Raw genomic sequence first — 14,673 nt, forward strand, 5'->3', positions numbered from 1 at the left:
CGCACCAAGAACCGTCCTCTCTGCGCAGAAACAGTGCGCTATCGCGCCTCGCGATTTCACCACGAACCGTCCTCTCTGTTACGATGCCCTCTGTGGCGTAAATAATTCACTTCAAGAAAATGTAAAGACATGGGATGAAACTTTGGAACCTGAACTATCGAACGAAGACACCGGTAAATAATTTGCTCTCCTTGTAGGTGCACTTATTGCTAGTTTAAAAAACCTTTTTTTTTAAATGCGTTCTCTGCAAAACTAACTTTTGCATCAAAGTGCGCAGAGAGGACAGTTCGTGGTGCGTGCGACAATATACGTCAGCCAATTAGACTGCCCCATTGAATTAGATCACATATTCCTGCGTCTGATTCAGTCAATGTCGGACCAGTGATAGTCGACATAATGACTTAATACACAAAGAAAATAATGTACACAATTACATGACTTCCCTAAGTTGTGAATACTGATTACACCCTTGGTTAGGCATAATGCAGATACAATGGCACAATTATGGCATCACCAATAGAGAATTGAACATAAGCTCAATCATCTGATACCCTATAACGTAAACATGTGCATGTACCAAGGCCATTGTGGGGAGGCTTCCAAAACAAGATCCTTTTCAAAATATTTCCTGCAGGAGGCACGAAATGTGATTGCATCCAACACCTTGCAGAACTTTCATAATACTGCCATCATACATGCAATCAAACCCACATCCAACAGTCCATTATGGCATCTTTGGCACAATGAAATCTGAAGAACCCTTTATGAAGACCAACATGATTGGACGATGAGGCTTCCTTCTTTATGCTTCGATCAGTTGTTCTAGTTCCATTCAAGAGCTCCTGAAACAGGAAAAAAATCAGATCAATTTTGACAGGTTAATAACAAAACATACTTGAAATGGTCTAGAACCATCATGGACTCATTAAGAAATAGCTAAGAGTTAGTGTCACAAATACATGATGAAAGATTCAGAGACAACATCCTTAAAGGACAAGTCTACCCCAATAAAAAGTTGGTTTCAATAAAAGGAGAAATATTCAACAAACAGAACTCTAAAAATTTTATCAAAATCGGTTGTAAAATAAGAAAGTTATGACATTTTAAAGTTTTGCTTAATTTCAGAAAACAGTTTTATGCACACCCTGGTCGGTATGCAAATGAGCAGAAAGATGATGTCACCAACTCACTGCTTTCTTTTGTATTTTATTATATGACATATGAAAAATTCAAATTTTCTCGTCATTGTCATGTGGAACAGACTTTTATTCCTCCCTGAACATGTGCAATTACCATTATTTAAAAGTTTGTGGTTGAATCAAGTTGGTCCCAATTGTCAAATCTGTAAAAATTGAAATATTGTATAATTCAAACAATAATAAACAAAAGAAAAAGTGAATGAGTGACATCATCGACTCTCTCATTTGCATATCAATGAGTTGTGCATTTAACTGTTTTGTAAAAAATATGCGAAACTTCAAAATGTCGTTCTTATTTTACATCCGATTTTGATGAAATTTTAAGTATTATGTTTGTTTGATTTTTCTCTATCCATTCAAATCAACAATTTTCTGGGTTGGACTTGACCTTTAAGGACATTAAATTCCATTCCACGGTATATTTGTAACCACTTGGTCTAGGACACATGGGTGGTGATTCATAAATCTTCTTACACATGGAGGAACTTTCTTGTGCACTTAGACCAGGTGCTCATGTAACGAAAGTGAACAGAATTGCAAATTCACCTACTGCCAACTCGTCCACTCCCCACATGGTCACCTTCATTTAGTCTAATAATGCCTTTCAGTCCATCGACATTTTGTCTAACAACCATTCCTATAACCATTTGGTCCAATCATCATTTTGTCTACCGTAATGACCATTTTGTCTTTGACCATTTCGTCTTATAACCAGTTGGTCTAATATCCATTTCATTTTTATTTTCATTTTGCACAATTTAACACTTAGTCCAATTAGAGTAAAATGATATATGGACTAAATGGCTATTGGACCAAATGATTATTAGACAGAATGGCATTTGACTTAATGAAAGTAGACCATGTGGTGAGTGGACAAACTGATGGTAGACCGAATGATAGAAGACGCCTTGGCAATTGGACAAATTGGAATTAGACGAATTGGAAATAAACCTTTTTAATTCCCTTTTGATAAATGAATTATATGGAATGTAAGAGGAGCGACAAATAGACTGCCAACAAACAGCATTCCAGTTAAAGCATGCTATGAGCATCTTCTAGATGAGCTATCCGTCCACCTGAATCTTTCTTTTTATAATTGATGAGGTTTGATACATAATGTACATGTGGAATCCAGTTAGCATGAATCAACTGTTGCTATGTCAACAAATGCTGGGAGTTTCATGTAAGTGAGTTTTACATTTGATTTCATATTTTAGAATTCAGTTTAAATAACCTTCATGTATCTGCTCAGTGCTCATACTGTGATGCACTTCTCTACAAACTCGCTTATTTAAAACCTGGTCATGCTTCATGTGGTATGTTTTTTTTTTTACAAATGTACCACTCATTTCATCTAATTTCATTTTGACTGTATAACTGTATGGTCAAATATCCAGTTTTGCTAACCGAATGTTCTCTATTTTCATACAGTTTGAGCAGATGAGCTACAAGATAATACATTAAAAGACTAAGTAATAAATAGCCCAAGAAAAAGACAATCTGGCAATAAGACCAAGTACCAGTTAACCAAATGATACATTGTAAAAAGGGTTAAGCCTGGATGAAGCCAGCCTATCTTGAATGTGCACCAAATTATTCACCAAGCATGCATAAATCCAAGATTAAAGAGTAACTTACCTTCAAGAAAGGCATAAGAATCGTGTGCATCAATTGACAGATCTGAATAAATAAATAACAATGATCAATGTAAATATTTCTTAATCAATCAAATTTGTATGTGCATGTACATGATATTCCACTGGCGAAGGCATCGAAAAATTACTCTTTACAAACATTAAAAACACTAAAGGGTCGTTACAACTCAACATGAAAATCAGTCAAGTGTAGATTTGACTTTCGAAGAGGCAGTGCATACAGTTACACTTGACAGAGATAGGTCAGAAAGAAAAAATTATGGGGTCTAACAATTTTCAATAAATTAACTAGGACTTGTTTGAAAAAAAAAAGAAATAGTGAGGTTGGGAATACTCAGTTCTACCCCCCCCCCCCCGAACTCCCTTTTCCTGGACCAAGACTACCTAATACTTCAACCTGTAATATTGTTTTATTGTTTTATCTAGTTATATATTAAGTTAGTTAATTTTTAATTCAAAGAGATGGGGGATTAAGAATTTTAAGGACTGGCCGGATTTTCATACTTATTTGTTCTCTGGCAAGTTGACAAGCTTGACCAAAATAATCCTTGCATTTTATTTGTGTCCTTGTACGACAAGATCAGGTGTCTATTACTACAGTGTTAGGATATTGTACAATAAAATGACAGCATGTCAGTGTTGTCAACTTTCATGAAATGATGGACTAAGATATTAACTCTTGATACTCAATTCAGATGCTCACATGAAATGTTTACAAAGTTTTGAAATGCATTCTCTATGACACTGATTACCCTTATAATATTTTAACTGTACAGTGAATCTGAAAATCTGAAATGTGCAAATTGTAAATATATTATTGTCTTACCAATATCTTGTTTCCTTATGGTCTTCTTCTTGCCCCTTTCAGTAAAGCTGTATGCAGATTTGGTAAAATTCTCAAGGAAATACTCCTGAAAAGATACAGATATTGATGCAAAAGTTGCAATTTCACACCTTGAACTATGTACCCAAGAATGTCAAACTCATACATGCTGGGATTGGATGCTGATCTTTTTCTCCTTTTCATGACAAAGTTGAAGGGTCATGTTTTCAAGATGGATTAAACCAAAAAAAATTGACATTACATGTAGTCAACTTTCTGTTTAGTTAAAACTATTAGAGGTAAAGTCCATACCTGAAAAATATTGATTTGAATAAACAGAGAAAAATCAAACTTGCAAAATGGTGAAAATTTCATCAAAATCGGATGTAAAATGAGAAAGTTATGGCATTTTAAAGTTTTGCTTATCTTTCACAAAACGGTGATATGCACAATTCAGTGTCATGCATGTCAGTTAGTCCATGATGTCCATCACTCACTATTCTTTTTTTATTTTTTGAATTAAATATTTCATTTTTTACAGATTTGACAATAAGGACCAAGTTGACTAAATCATACAGTATTAAACAATGCCAATTTCACTTTTCAGGGAGGAATAATCACTGTTTCACTTGACAATGAGGGGAAAATTATAATATTTCATATCATAAAATAAAAAAGAAATAGTGAGTATATGATGTCATCAGTCTCCTCATTTGCATACCGACCAGGATGTGCATATAACTGTTTTGTGAAATTAAGTGAAGTTTTAAAATGTCATAACTTTCTTGTTTTACATCCCATTTTGATGAAATTTTTAGTGTTATGCTTGTTGGATTTTTCTCTTTTTATTTAAATCAATTTATTGATTGGGTGGACTTGTCCTTTCAGTGAAATATCAGGGACGGTTACCTTGATATCAACCACCAAAGTCAAGGCTGCACCTGCATAGAGATGCAGAGCTGACCGTGTCAAGATAAAAAAATCAAATGTTTTTGGATAGATAAATTTATCAAACTTCACAAGCGCACTAAACAATTTCCTCTCAGTCAAAATGAACAAAATTTTGACACAGGCTAGCTTCAATAATAATCTTTACTAAGCGCATGTCAATAATTAAGAGATCGGTTTAATCACAAAGAGGCTGTAGCCCCACATATCAATTGGTTCTGGAATCCAAAGTTACAAAATGGCTATTGTGAACGGGGCCAATATACACTCAATCATATACATCAACCAACAAATACCGGAAGGTTATCCTATAATATCATAACCTCTCACTCTTGTCTTGTCTTGTGAATACTGCACTTGAACGCCTCAAAGAGGCTATAGACGTGCAGGCCATTCATGCAATTGCTGCCGCTATATACTTCTTTTAATTAGCATGTTTTTGCTTAGCTGTTTCTTAAATGCAGCTAGATCAGGTGCATTTTTAGTAGTGGGAGAAAGTGAATTCCACTCTACAATTGTACGAGGGTAGAGGGAATATTTGTAGCACTCGACTCTGTGATCCCACTTTGACTTGCACACACAGTCACAGACGTGACGCCGTGTCGTCTGCTTCCGACTTACTTAAACTAAATTACTACCACTATATCATTATTTTACAAATACTCAAATTTATTACCAGATTATAAATAATTATTAGTATTATAGCAATTATTAATAATAACATGATAAATTGTAATATTTGTGAAATAATAATTATCTATAAATTGTTCTTCACAATCAAAATGGCATTGCTAGCCTGAAGTAGGTCATACATACCGTAAGCAAAGAAATTATCATATTTTGGAGAAAAAGAAAAGCATGTTTATAAGGCAACAATAGTCAAAACTGACTAGTTTGCCTATTCAAAATAACGACAACAACAACGGTTCACAGGTCAACGCTATTGTATTTTCGTTGTTTACATGTGGATCGAGGGGTCTACGCGGCATCACTTAGGTAAGAAACCTTAATTTTTTTACATTTTTATCTAACATTTTTTAAAACCTTCTTACGCATTAGGCGTAGGACATGTAGGAAGGTGTAAAAATCAATAAAATTCATAAACTTCACATGATTATTGTATAAAAGATGGATTTCTTTTCCTAGGGAAATTCATCTTTGTTTTGGTCAGTCTCTTATGCGTCTATGGGAAGAGTGTCAAGACATCAATGATGAAGAAGTATATGTCAGGATTTTAAAAGTCATCATCATTGCGTCCTCAAGACTAGATGAGGAAGCCACTTTTTGGGGACCTGCCTACTGACTGGTTTTAATATATCCCATCCCATTTTCATTGGTCTTTCTTTTGCCATTTTGCACTCATTCAATGAACAAGGTTATGCCAATTCGTGAATATTGCATTCCCATTGAATTCCGGAACGAATTGAGCCTGCCTGTACACTCGTGACTCTAAGTCTTATTTAATTATGCCAGCCAATCTCTTAATTATTGGGATGTGCTTAGTAAAGATTATTGAAGCTAGCCTGTGGCAAACTTTTATTTTGATTCACAGGGGTGTGAGCAAGAACAAATTAAAATAGCTGAAATTGCAAAAGCTCCTATACTTTTGTACAGACAAAAACAAAGAATGCTGAAATAAGCTTGACAATTAAGAACAAATATAGCTGAAATCAGCTAAATAGCTGAACTCTCACAGCCCTGATTCAGTAGAATAGACCTTATCGCAAATAGCGTCTGTCGCGTGAGGGCGTCTGTCATCGCAGAGGATCACGGGATGCGAAAGGGGGCAAACGCAGAATCGGCTATTGGGAAGCCATACAACGCCATATGTTTTGTGCAGTGTCACTCAAAATCCAGGATTTTTTTTAAGTCTGATTTCTTCGTATTTAAATTACTTTGGATACTTGAATGTGGATTTATAGAACAATATATGTATCATGATTGCCCAGTGAAAGTATGAACTCAATACTCACCATATTTTCGAAGTTTTATGGGGCTAAACTTGGGAAGATTTTGTGGGAAAAGTGAGACGGTGATTGCGGGTCAACTTGCCGATCGACTTAAGAAAAGAGCACGTCGGCGATCCCAATTAGATAGCAAATTTTTCCATGAAAGAATATTCATGAAAATCATAATGTAGACCATATATCTCCATATAATTTAGCTATATAGCTTTGTTATTTTGGGGCAAATATAACTCGGGCTCTTTAGTTTGATCATACAAGCTCTATATAGGGGGTGAGACAAATCTAAAGTATATCAAAAATAAGCTATATATATATATATATATATATATATATATATAATATATATATATATATATATATATATATATATATATATAGTATATATAGTATATATATATATTTATTTATATATATATATATATATACATAATGAAGGACATATAAAAATGACATGCAGAATAAATAAATCCCTGAATTTGAAACATCCCTCCAACTCTCTGTAATTTTATTTTGTCTGAAACTTAGTAGATGATGGATATTTAATTCATATAAATGATATATATTCCATTCTTTTGATAAAAAAATCTTATTTCAACATTTACATCTTCAATTTATTTCATCGCATTCAGTCACTTCTCTTACAGATCACCTTCCTCATTAATTTTCTTTTTGTATCTTATTTTTCTCTCAATATATTTTCGTCTATTCTCATTTTTTATTTTCTTTTTTTTTCTCATTATTTCATTCATTATTTTGTCTAAGCATGCCAATGATTAAACTTCAGAATGTCCGACCACGATCCTGAATAATATGCAACTATTATGTAGCCTACTGTGGAGAGAAAAAGAAAACACAGCTCGGTTTTTAGGCCTACTGAATAAAATCATGATTGAGATAATTATTTATGAAACATGTATTCTTGACTATCGATTGATATTACAAACATACATAACTAGAATAAAGTAATCAAATGTACTGCAGAGTTTGTTTTATTGATCATCATTTTTTTTTACTTGGAATTAGGGACCACTTCCTCCACTTCTTCTTCTTCTTATATTGGTTTGAGTGGCGATTAGTCATATTTGACTATTGTCGCCATTTACTCTATTAATAAAAATCTCACTTCTCACATAATAAAATTATTACCAATAATAATTTATACATATGTGAAATATTTTTCATGTGCATCCTTCTAATATGAAAAGGGATGATTATGGTACAGTTTGCCGTAACTCTAATCAAAATGGCATATAAACAAATCTTCGCCAAAAACAAACCGCTAGCTTCAGCTCAGTTCCAACTAGTTGCGCTTGCCCTGTCCTTTCAAGATGCAATCATACCGGTCAGCACGGTACATTGTGCCGATTTTTCGGACGTAAATGCCTAGGTCACCCATGCATAGACGAGGGGGCGCTAGTGTACCTGTGCTTACAGATGGGTTAAACATTAAAATAATTTATTTCTTCTTTTTTAAACAACAACAACAAGGCGAAAACACTTGTGGGCTTTGTTAGTTATATGTGCAGAACATATTGTATATATTATATCATACATTATTATATATATATATATTTTTTTTTTTCTTTTCACATTAGACTTGTACAATCATATCCTTTCATCTTTCTTAATAAACAATACAATATAAAAAATAGTACATCACTCCTTACTAAAACGTTTCGTTCTTGAAACGAAACGTAAAAGTGCTTTCTGTATCCCTGGATCATCTTTTTTTAAATACTCCATTATTTGTCCAGGCTGTGATTCATTCAAATCTACAAGGAGCATTGATCTTTCAATTATATATTTTGGACAATGTAAAAGATAATGTCTGACAGTTTCTACCTCACGACATGTATCACAAAACCCTGTTTGATGGATCCCTAATCTATGTAGATCTTGGTTAAGACCAGCGACTCCAAAACGGAGACGATGGAGTACAGTTTCCTGTCTCCCTAGATTGCATTTATATGAGGGTAACACTGATGGTTGCAACTCTTTCAGTGCTGAGTTAGTTTTATTCCATCTTTCTTGCCAAACTATCTTACAACTTTTTGAAATAAGTTGCATAATCTCTGATAATGTTATTTGATTATGAATTTCTATTTTGTTTGATAAAGCTGTTTTTGCGCAGGAGTCTGCTATTTCATTTCCTTTTATTCCACAGTGACCAGGGATCCACTCTAGGTATATATCTAAACCTTTATATTTGAGTCTTGTAGTAATAGTCAGAATTTCTGTGATAATAGGATCGTCTTTCCGATTCTGTAAAGATAAAAGTGCACTTAATGAATCACTGAAAATAACAACACCTGTATATATATCTAAATGTTCTATCCATTCCAGTGCAAGAATAATCGCAATCAATTCCGCCCTGTAGGAGGAGGTGAAATTAGATAACCTTTTGCCTTGGTAAAAAGAAAAATAAGGTACGTAGAAAGCGGCTGAACTAATTCCCTTTTCAGGAGCTTTGGATCCATCAGTGTATATATGGAGTTGGTGTGACCATTTTGTATGTATCAATTCCAAACTCAGTTGTTGCAATTGTATTGGATGGTCCGATTTCTTAATTTGTGAACTTAATTCAGTAGATATAACTGGTGGACAAAATAACCAAGGGGGAAAGGCTGGAGAAATAATATTTTCAATACTAATTTCTTTTCCTATCTTGGATTGAAGCCTATAACCAAACGGTTTACTAACGTTCTTACCTTTAAGATAATCGAACTGCCAACATGGTTTGATACGTGTTATTAATGGGTGATTACTATGTCTTTCTATATTTTGTCTGTACTTGCTTGATAACATTTGCCTTCTTAAATCTAAAGGAGGTTCTCCCATTTCCACCTGCAGAGAAACTAGCGATGTCAACGACAGCCCGCCAGCACATATTCTGAGTGCTTGATATTGCACCGAGTCTAACAACTTTTTTGTAGTTACTGGAGCACTATCATAAGCTTGACAACCATAATCAAAAATTGATCTAATAATTGCCCTGTAAACCATGAGTAAGGACTTAGATGAACTTCCCCATTTAGTTCCTGTTAAACTTCGCAATATATTTAGTTTCCTTTTACTTCTTGAAACTACGTTCTCTATATGGGGAAGCCAAGACAATTTACTATCAAATATCATTCCTAGGAAACGGTGATTATTTTTATAAGTGAGTATACTCCCTTCAAACTTGACTGTTGGAGGTGTAACGTTTGTAAGCTTAGTGAAAAATACCGGAACAGTCTTCTCAATAGAAAAATTGAATCCCCAGTCTTTAAACCAGGTACATAATATATCTAGATAAGTTTGTATCCTTAATCTAATATTCTCTACATTTTTTCCAGAAAACCATATTGCACAATCATCAGCATATATGGATATTGTCACTTCAGGATCAATTGGAATATCTCTCATCATGACATTATATAAAAGGGGGCTCAGAACACTCCCCTGGGGGAGTCCGTTATGGATTTGGAATGTTCTGGATTCAGTATTTGTAACTCTTACCTGAAAGGTACGTTCTGTTAGATAATTTTCTAAAAATGTTAACATATTTCCTCCTATACCACATTGAGCTAGTTTGTACAGTAATCCATCAATCCAAAGACTGTCATAAGCCTTTTCGACATCCAAAAATACTGCAAGAGTGTGCTCACTGCAATTGATAGATTTTTGAATGTCATTTTCTAATAAAACAATATTGTCAGTTGTACTACGACCTTTTCTAAAACCGCTGATGAAATTAGGCAATAAGTTATTTTTATCTATGTACCACTGCAATCTATTTTTTATCATACGCTCTATAACTTTGGCAAAACAAGATGTAAGTGATATTGGTCTGTAAGAGATAACGTTTTTTGAGTCCTTACCAGATTTCAAGATTGGCACTAAAATTGAGTGTTTTAGAGAACTCGGGATATCCCCGGATTCCCATATTCTATTAATAATGTTCAACATAATTTCTTTTGTGTTTTTTGGCATATTTTCGTATACAATGTATGGAATATTATCTTTTCCTGGAGCAGCAAATTTAGTAGATTTAACTGCTTTCTCAAATTCATTCATCGAGAACGGTTCATTAATGACATGTTCATTTTGGTAGAAAGAGTTTTGTACTTCCTTGGTTAATGTTTTATTGATATCTTGTTTTTTGTGTCCTAAGGATTGGAAAAAAGTTCCAAAAATCTCTACTCTCTCTGGTAAGGACGTAATGGCTTTACCTTTCTCAATCAAAATAGGCATATTTTGTGATTTTTTGACAGGTACGCCATTCAAACGTTTTATACATGACCATATCTTTGTCTCTGGCATGAATCTGTCTAGTCTTCTGCAAAAAGCTTGCCAATATTCTCTTTCCGCTTTCCGGAGAACTCGTTGGGCTTCTGCCTTCTTTTTTTTGTATTCGTTAATTCTATCAAGTGTAATTTTTCTTGATAGATGGTTTCTTATTCTATTTCTTTCTTTAATCTTTTCAGTACATTCCTTGTTCCACCATGGGACAGGATTTTTTCCTGTCTTTCTTTTTTTTGGAATTGCTTCATGAATACATTCTTTCAAGCGTTCCATAAATGTATGAAAAATGTTCTGAATATCATCTTCAGAATTAATTATTTCATTTTTTATAATATTTTCACATTTGTATGCAAATATGGGCCAGTTAACATTCTTAAAAGAGATATGTTCATGAGACATGTTATCTTTGGCCTGATTACTTAGATTTTCATGATTTTTTTCTTTCTTTCCAAGTGTTATTTGAATAATAATTGGAAAATGATCACTCCCAAAAGAATCTTCCATAACCTTCCATATCGCCTTACCGGCCAGTAATGGGGAGGAAATACTCAGATCTAAGCACGAAAGCTTTCCAGTACAAGGATCAAGTCTAGTTCCTGTTTTATCATTCAATACTATGAAGTTATTCTCATATATAAATTGCTCAATGGCTTGTCCATTTCTGTCGGTTTTGTCACTGCCCCAGAGGGTACTATGGGCGTTGAAATCACCTAAGATTATTAGGTTATCTGTTTCATTAACATTTTTCAACAATGTGTTTAGAATTGATTCGTTTAATTTTTTGCATGGATTATAAAAGTTGATAATAGATATTATTTTATTGGTGACATATATGTTAACTTGTTGTAATTCTAGACTTGGATCATTGATTGGATCTTCGTACTTAATCCTATCGTGGATATATATTGCACAACCCCCTCTTCGCTGACCTTCCCTATTTCTTGGAAGGCATGTATAATTTGGAATACAAAGTGAACTATTATCATAAAACCACGTTTCTTGAACACAAATTAAATCATATTCTTTATTTGTTTTTAAATGATTAAGTAGCTCTTGTCCGTGCCCTAATAAGCCCTGAGAATTCCATTGAAGGATGGAAAGTAGGGCAAAGAAAGCGTTAGTTCCTGCGTTGTTGAGTTATGATTTCCTTTTTTTGTTGCCGCAATCTTCTTGCAGCAGTTAAAATTAAAGCATTTATTTCTTCTTCTTCTCTACCTTCAGTTAATGACATAATTAATTGACATATAAAAACAACAATTTGTTCATCACTGGCTAAACTTATGAAATTAGGTGTGGTATTCTTTGTCGATGTACCAGCTGACCTGTTAGCCTGATCTTTAACTTCAGACAGTGGTGTATCCCTTTGTTGGGTGTTGACAGGAAAGTTAGTCTCCATAGGTAGTTCGCTTGGAACCGTTGCTACCTGTGGATTTGTAACTTTACTCTGGTTATCTGTTACATATGTTTTTACTCTTACCTTAGGTACTGATTGGGAAAATCCCTTAGCATCATCAGTGACTGTCTGTGTGACTTTTTGTTCACTTTGTGTTTTCCAGACCTGGGATGCTTCAGCATATGTTAGCTTTCTTATTATCTTTATTTCTTGTACTTCTTTTGCTTTTTTGGCCTGCTGGCATCCTTTGAATGCTGCGGAGTGTTCACCTCCACAATTGACACATATTGGTGTCAATTTCTTCTGGCATTGATCAAAATTATGATGATCTCCACACCTAACACACCTAATCTGAGATCTGCATATGTCAGCAGTGTGACCATACCTTTGACACTTAAAACATCTGGACACAGGAGGGATATATGGTTTTACTGAAAACATCTGGTAGCCTAGATTGATATTCTGAGGGAGATCTGCCAGACTGAAAGTAAGAATCACACTCCTCATAGGAATAAAAATAGGCTGATTATTATCAGCACCTTCTCTTTCTTTGTCATTTTTGTTTCTCTGGTCTTTCTTTACTATTCTTTTTACTGCTGTCACTTTCTGGTCTCTCAATTCTTCAAGAATATCCTCTTCTGATGTTTCAGTTGGGACACCATATATCACTCCTTTAGTTCCCGACCTACTTTCCGTGACCTTTACTGGTATATTGCCTATGTTTTGAATCTGTGAGATGGATTTCATCTGCTTTAGGTTGATACATTTTACCAGCAACCCAGTGCTAATGGGTTTAATAAACTCTACTGGTTGTGAAGTCACATCTCTGATCGCTTTTTTTACTTTTAAGGGATCAATATTCCTTAAATTCAATTTCTTCTGTCTATCTATAGGTGCTATAAATAACTTGAAATCAGACAATCTTTTGGTTGAAGTAAAACCTGGAGTACGATATGATGTATTCGAGTCAGAACCTGACGATGCGTTTTGATTGATATTTTCAATTGTAATATCGTCACTCTTTTCTCTTTTTCTTTTTTCTGGTTGGTACGAAGTGCTTTTTTTTCGACGTGGTCTTTGTATCATCCAGATTTCTTCATCCGTACTCGTTATTGTATGGTCCGGCTCGGATGTCGCCGGCCCAGTCGCCATGATTGGCCTTTGGTAAAAGGGCGGGAAATTTGAATGTTAGTACGGTACGTATAGGTGCGACCTACGACATAAAGTAAGTGTGAAGTGCTCAAAAAAGCCCACAAATGCTCGCTTACCCTGTCACTTGACCATAGGAAGGATGTTCCAAATGCACAATTTAGGCTAACAGCGCGATATTGGTAATTTATAGAATTTTTCTGATATTTTCAGAGATAGTGAGTTGCACGTCCTACTATACGCCCAATCCAATCCAATCCAATCCAATCCACTGCCTCGCCGACGTACGGTGTCCCCGGGCCGAGAGTGCATGCCCACTGTCCGTGCATGCACAGCAGCTGCGCAGCTCAAAACACGCACAGACAGTGCGCGAAAATGAAAGAAAATTATACTTTTCTTCATAAAATCTGTGGTAATTCTTGGAGCTATAGATAGCACATCCATCTCTGCCACCCATGATTAAGAAGAAAAGTGATGTTAGACTCTGGAACAAATATGACGAGGCGTTTACTGGAAAATTTGCAAAATGTCGGCTGCGGGCGTCGATCGTATTTTGATACACTATGGAAATCGTACACTTTGTCGGCTGCTTGCGCTCGCATGGTCGCGTCCGGAAAACAGCGGCGCTATTGCCCCCTTTGCGATCCCATGATCCTTTGCGTGAATCTATTTGCGATAAGGTCTATTTGTGTAGTGCGCTTGTGAAGTTTGAGAAGTTTATTTTGGAACCCAGTTTATTACAATCTACACGACACACAAAACAACGAATGGGACCGAAGGTAAACTTACCGTAGCCTTCGCTAATAAAAATACAGATTCCTGACTTGCTAGTGTCACATCGGGATCAGTTTTCATTATGTTCTTTATCCTCGTCAATGGAAATTTGTTGTTTCTCGTGGCTGTTTGAGATTTTTCATCCTCTTTCGTCTCTGAGTTTTCACTTTCTTCTTGAACTTCCCGCGGAACAGCAGAACTTTCTTCAGCCATGGTTGATTTTTTTGTAATACTAGAGAGGGCGTCCTAGTCGCAACAAATTTTCTCGTCCATGCTCGGTCGCTCCGCTCACTTTGAACACCGCGGCCCTAATAAATCTGAGCATCATTATCTGAATTTAGACCCAGTGGTGTGCTGGGGAAAAAATCGACAGGAGGGACAGAAATTGACAGAAATCTTCCAAAAGGTAGGGGGACCAGGAAAATTCGACAAGAAAAAAAAAGTTACTAAAAGCCCCCCCCCACTCGGGCCCAAGTGTCAG

The 14,673-nt window shown here is 35.2% G+C and overlaps 1 protein-coding gene across 1 annotated transcript; it reads right to left on the minus strand.

Moving 5' to 3' along the window:
• Positions 1-230: 230 nt before the first annotated feature.
• On the minus strand, positions 231-14,439 carry LOC121423997 (DNA polymerase epsilon subunit 4-like). The gene is made up of 4 exons (XM_041619558.1): positions 14,208-14,439; positions 3,681-3,765; positions 2,838-2,879; positions 231-842 (listed from the first exon to the last, which is right to left on the minus strand). The coding sequence occupies exons 1-4, from the start codon at positions 14,403-14,405 to the stop codon at positions 823-825; spliced, it is 345 nt and encodes a 114-aa protein (XP_041475492.1). The 5' UTR covers positions 14,406-14,439; the 3' UTR covers positions 231-822.
• Positions 14,440-14,673: the final 234 nt, after the last annotated feature.

The sequence above is a fragment of the Lytechinus variegatus genome, chromosome 11, assembly GCF_018143015.1.
Source record: "Lytechinus variegatus isolate NC3 chromosome 11, Lvar_3.0, whole genome shotgun sequence".
Taxonomy (NCBI): Eukaryota; Metazoa; Echinodermata; class Echinoidea; order Temnopleuroida; family Toxopneustidae; genus Lytechinus; species Lytechinus variegatus.

Bases quoted from the DNA above. Each gene is read 5' to 3' on its own strand.
- LOC121423997 (XM_041619558.1), bottom strand. From the start codon at position 14,405: ATGGCTGAAGAAAGTTCTGCTGTTCCGCGGGAAGTTCAAGAAGAAAGT. The intron at 3,766-14,207 runs GTAAGTTTACCT...GTATCTTTTCAG, and splicing joins TTTTATTAGCGAAGGCTACG to GAGTATTTCCTTGAGAATTT. The intron at 2,880-3,680 runs GTAAGACAATAA...TTATTTATTCAG, and splicing joins CATAAGGAAACAAGATATTG to ATCTGTCAATTGATGCACAC.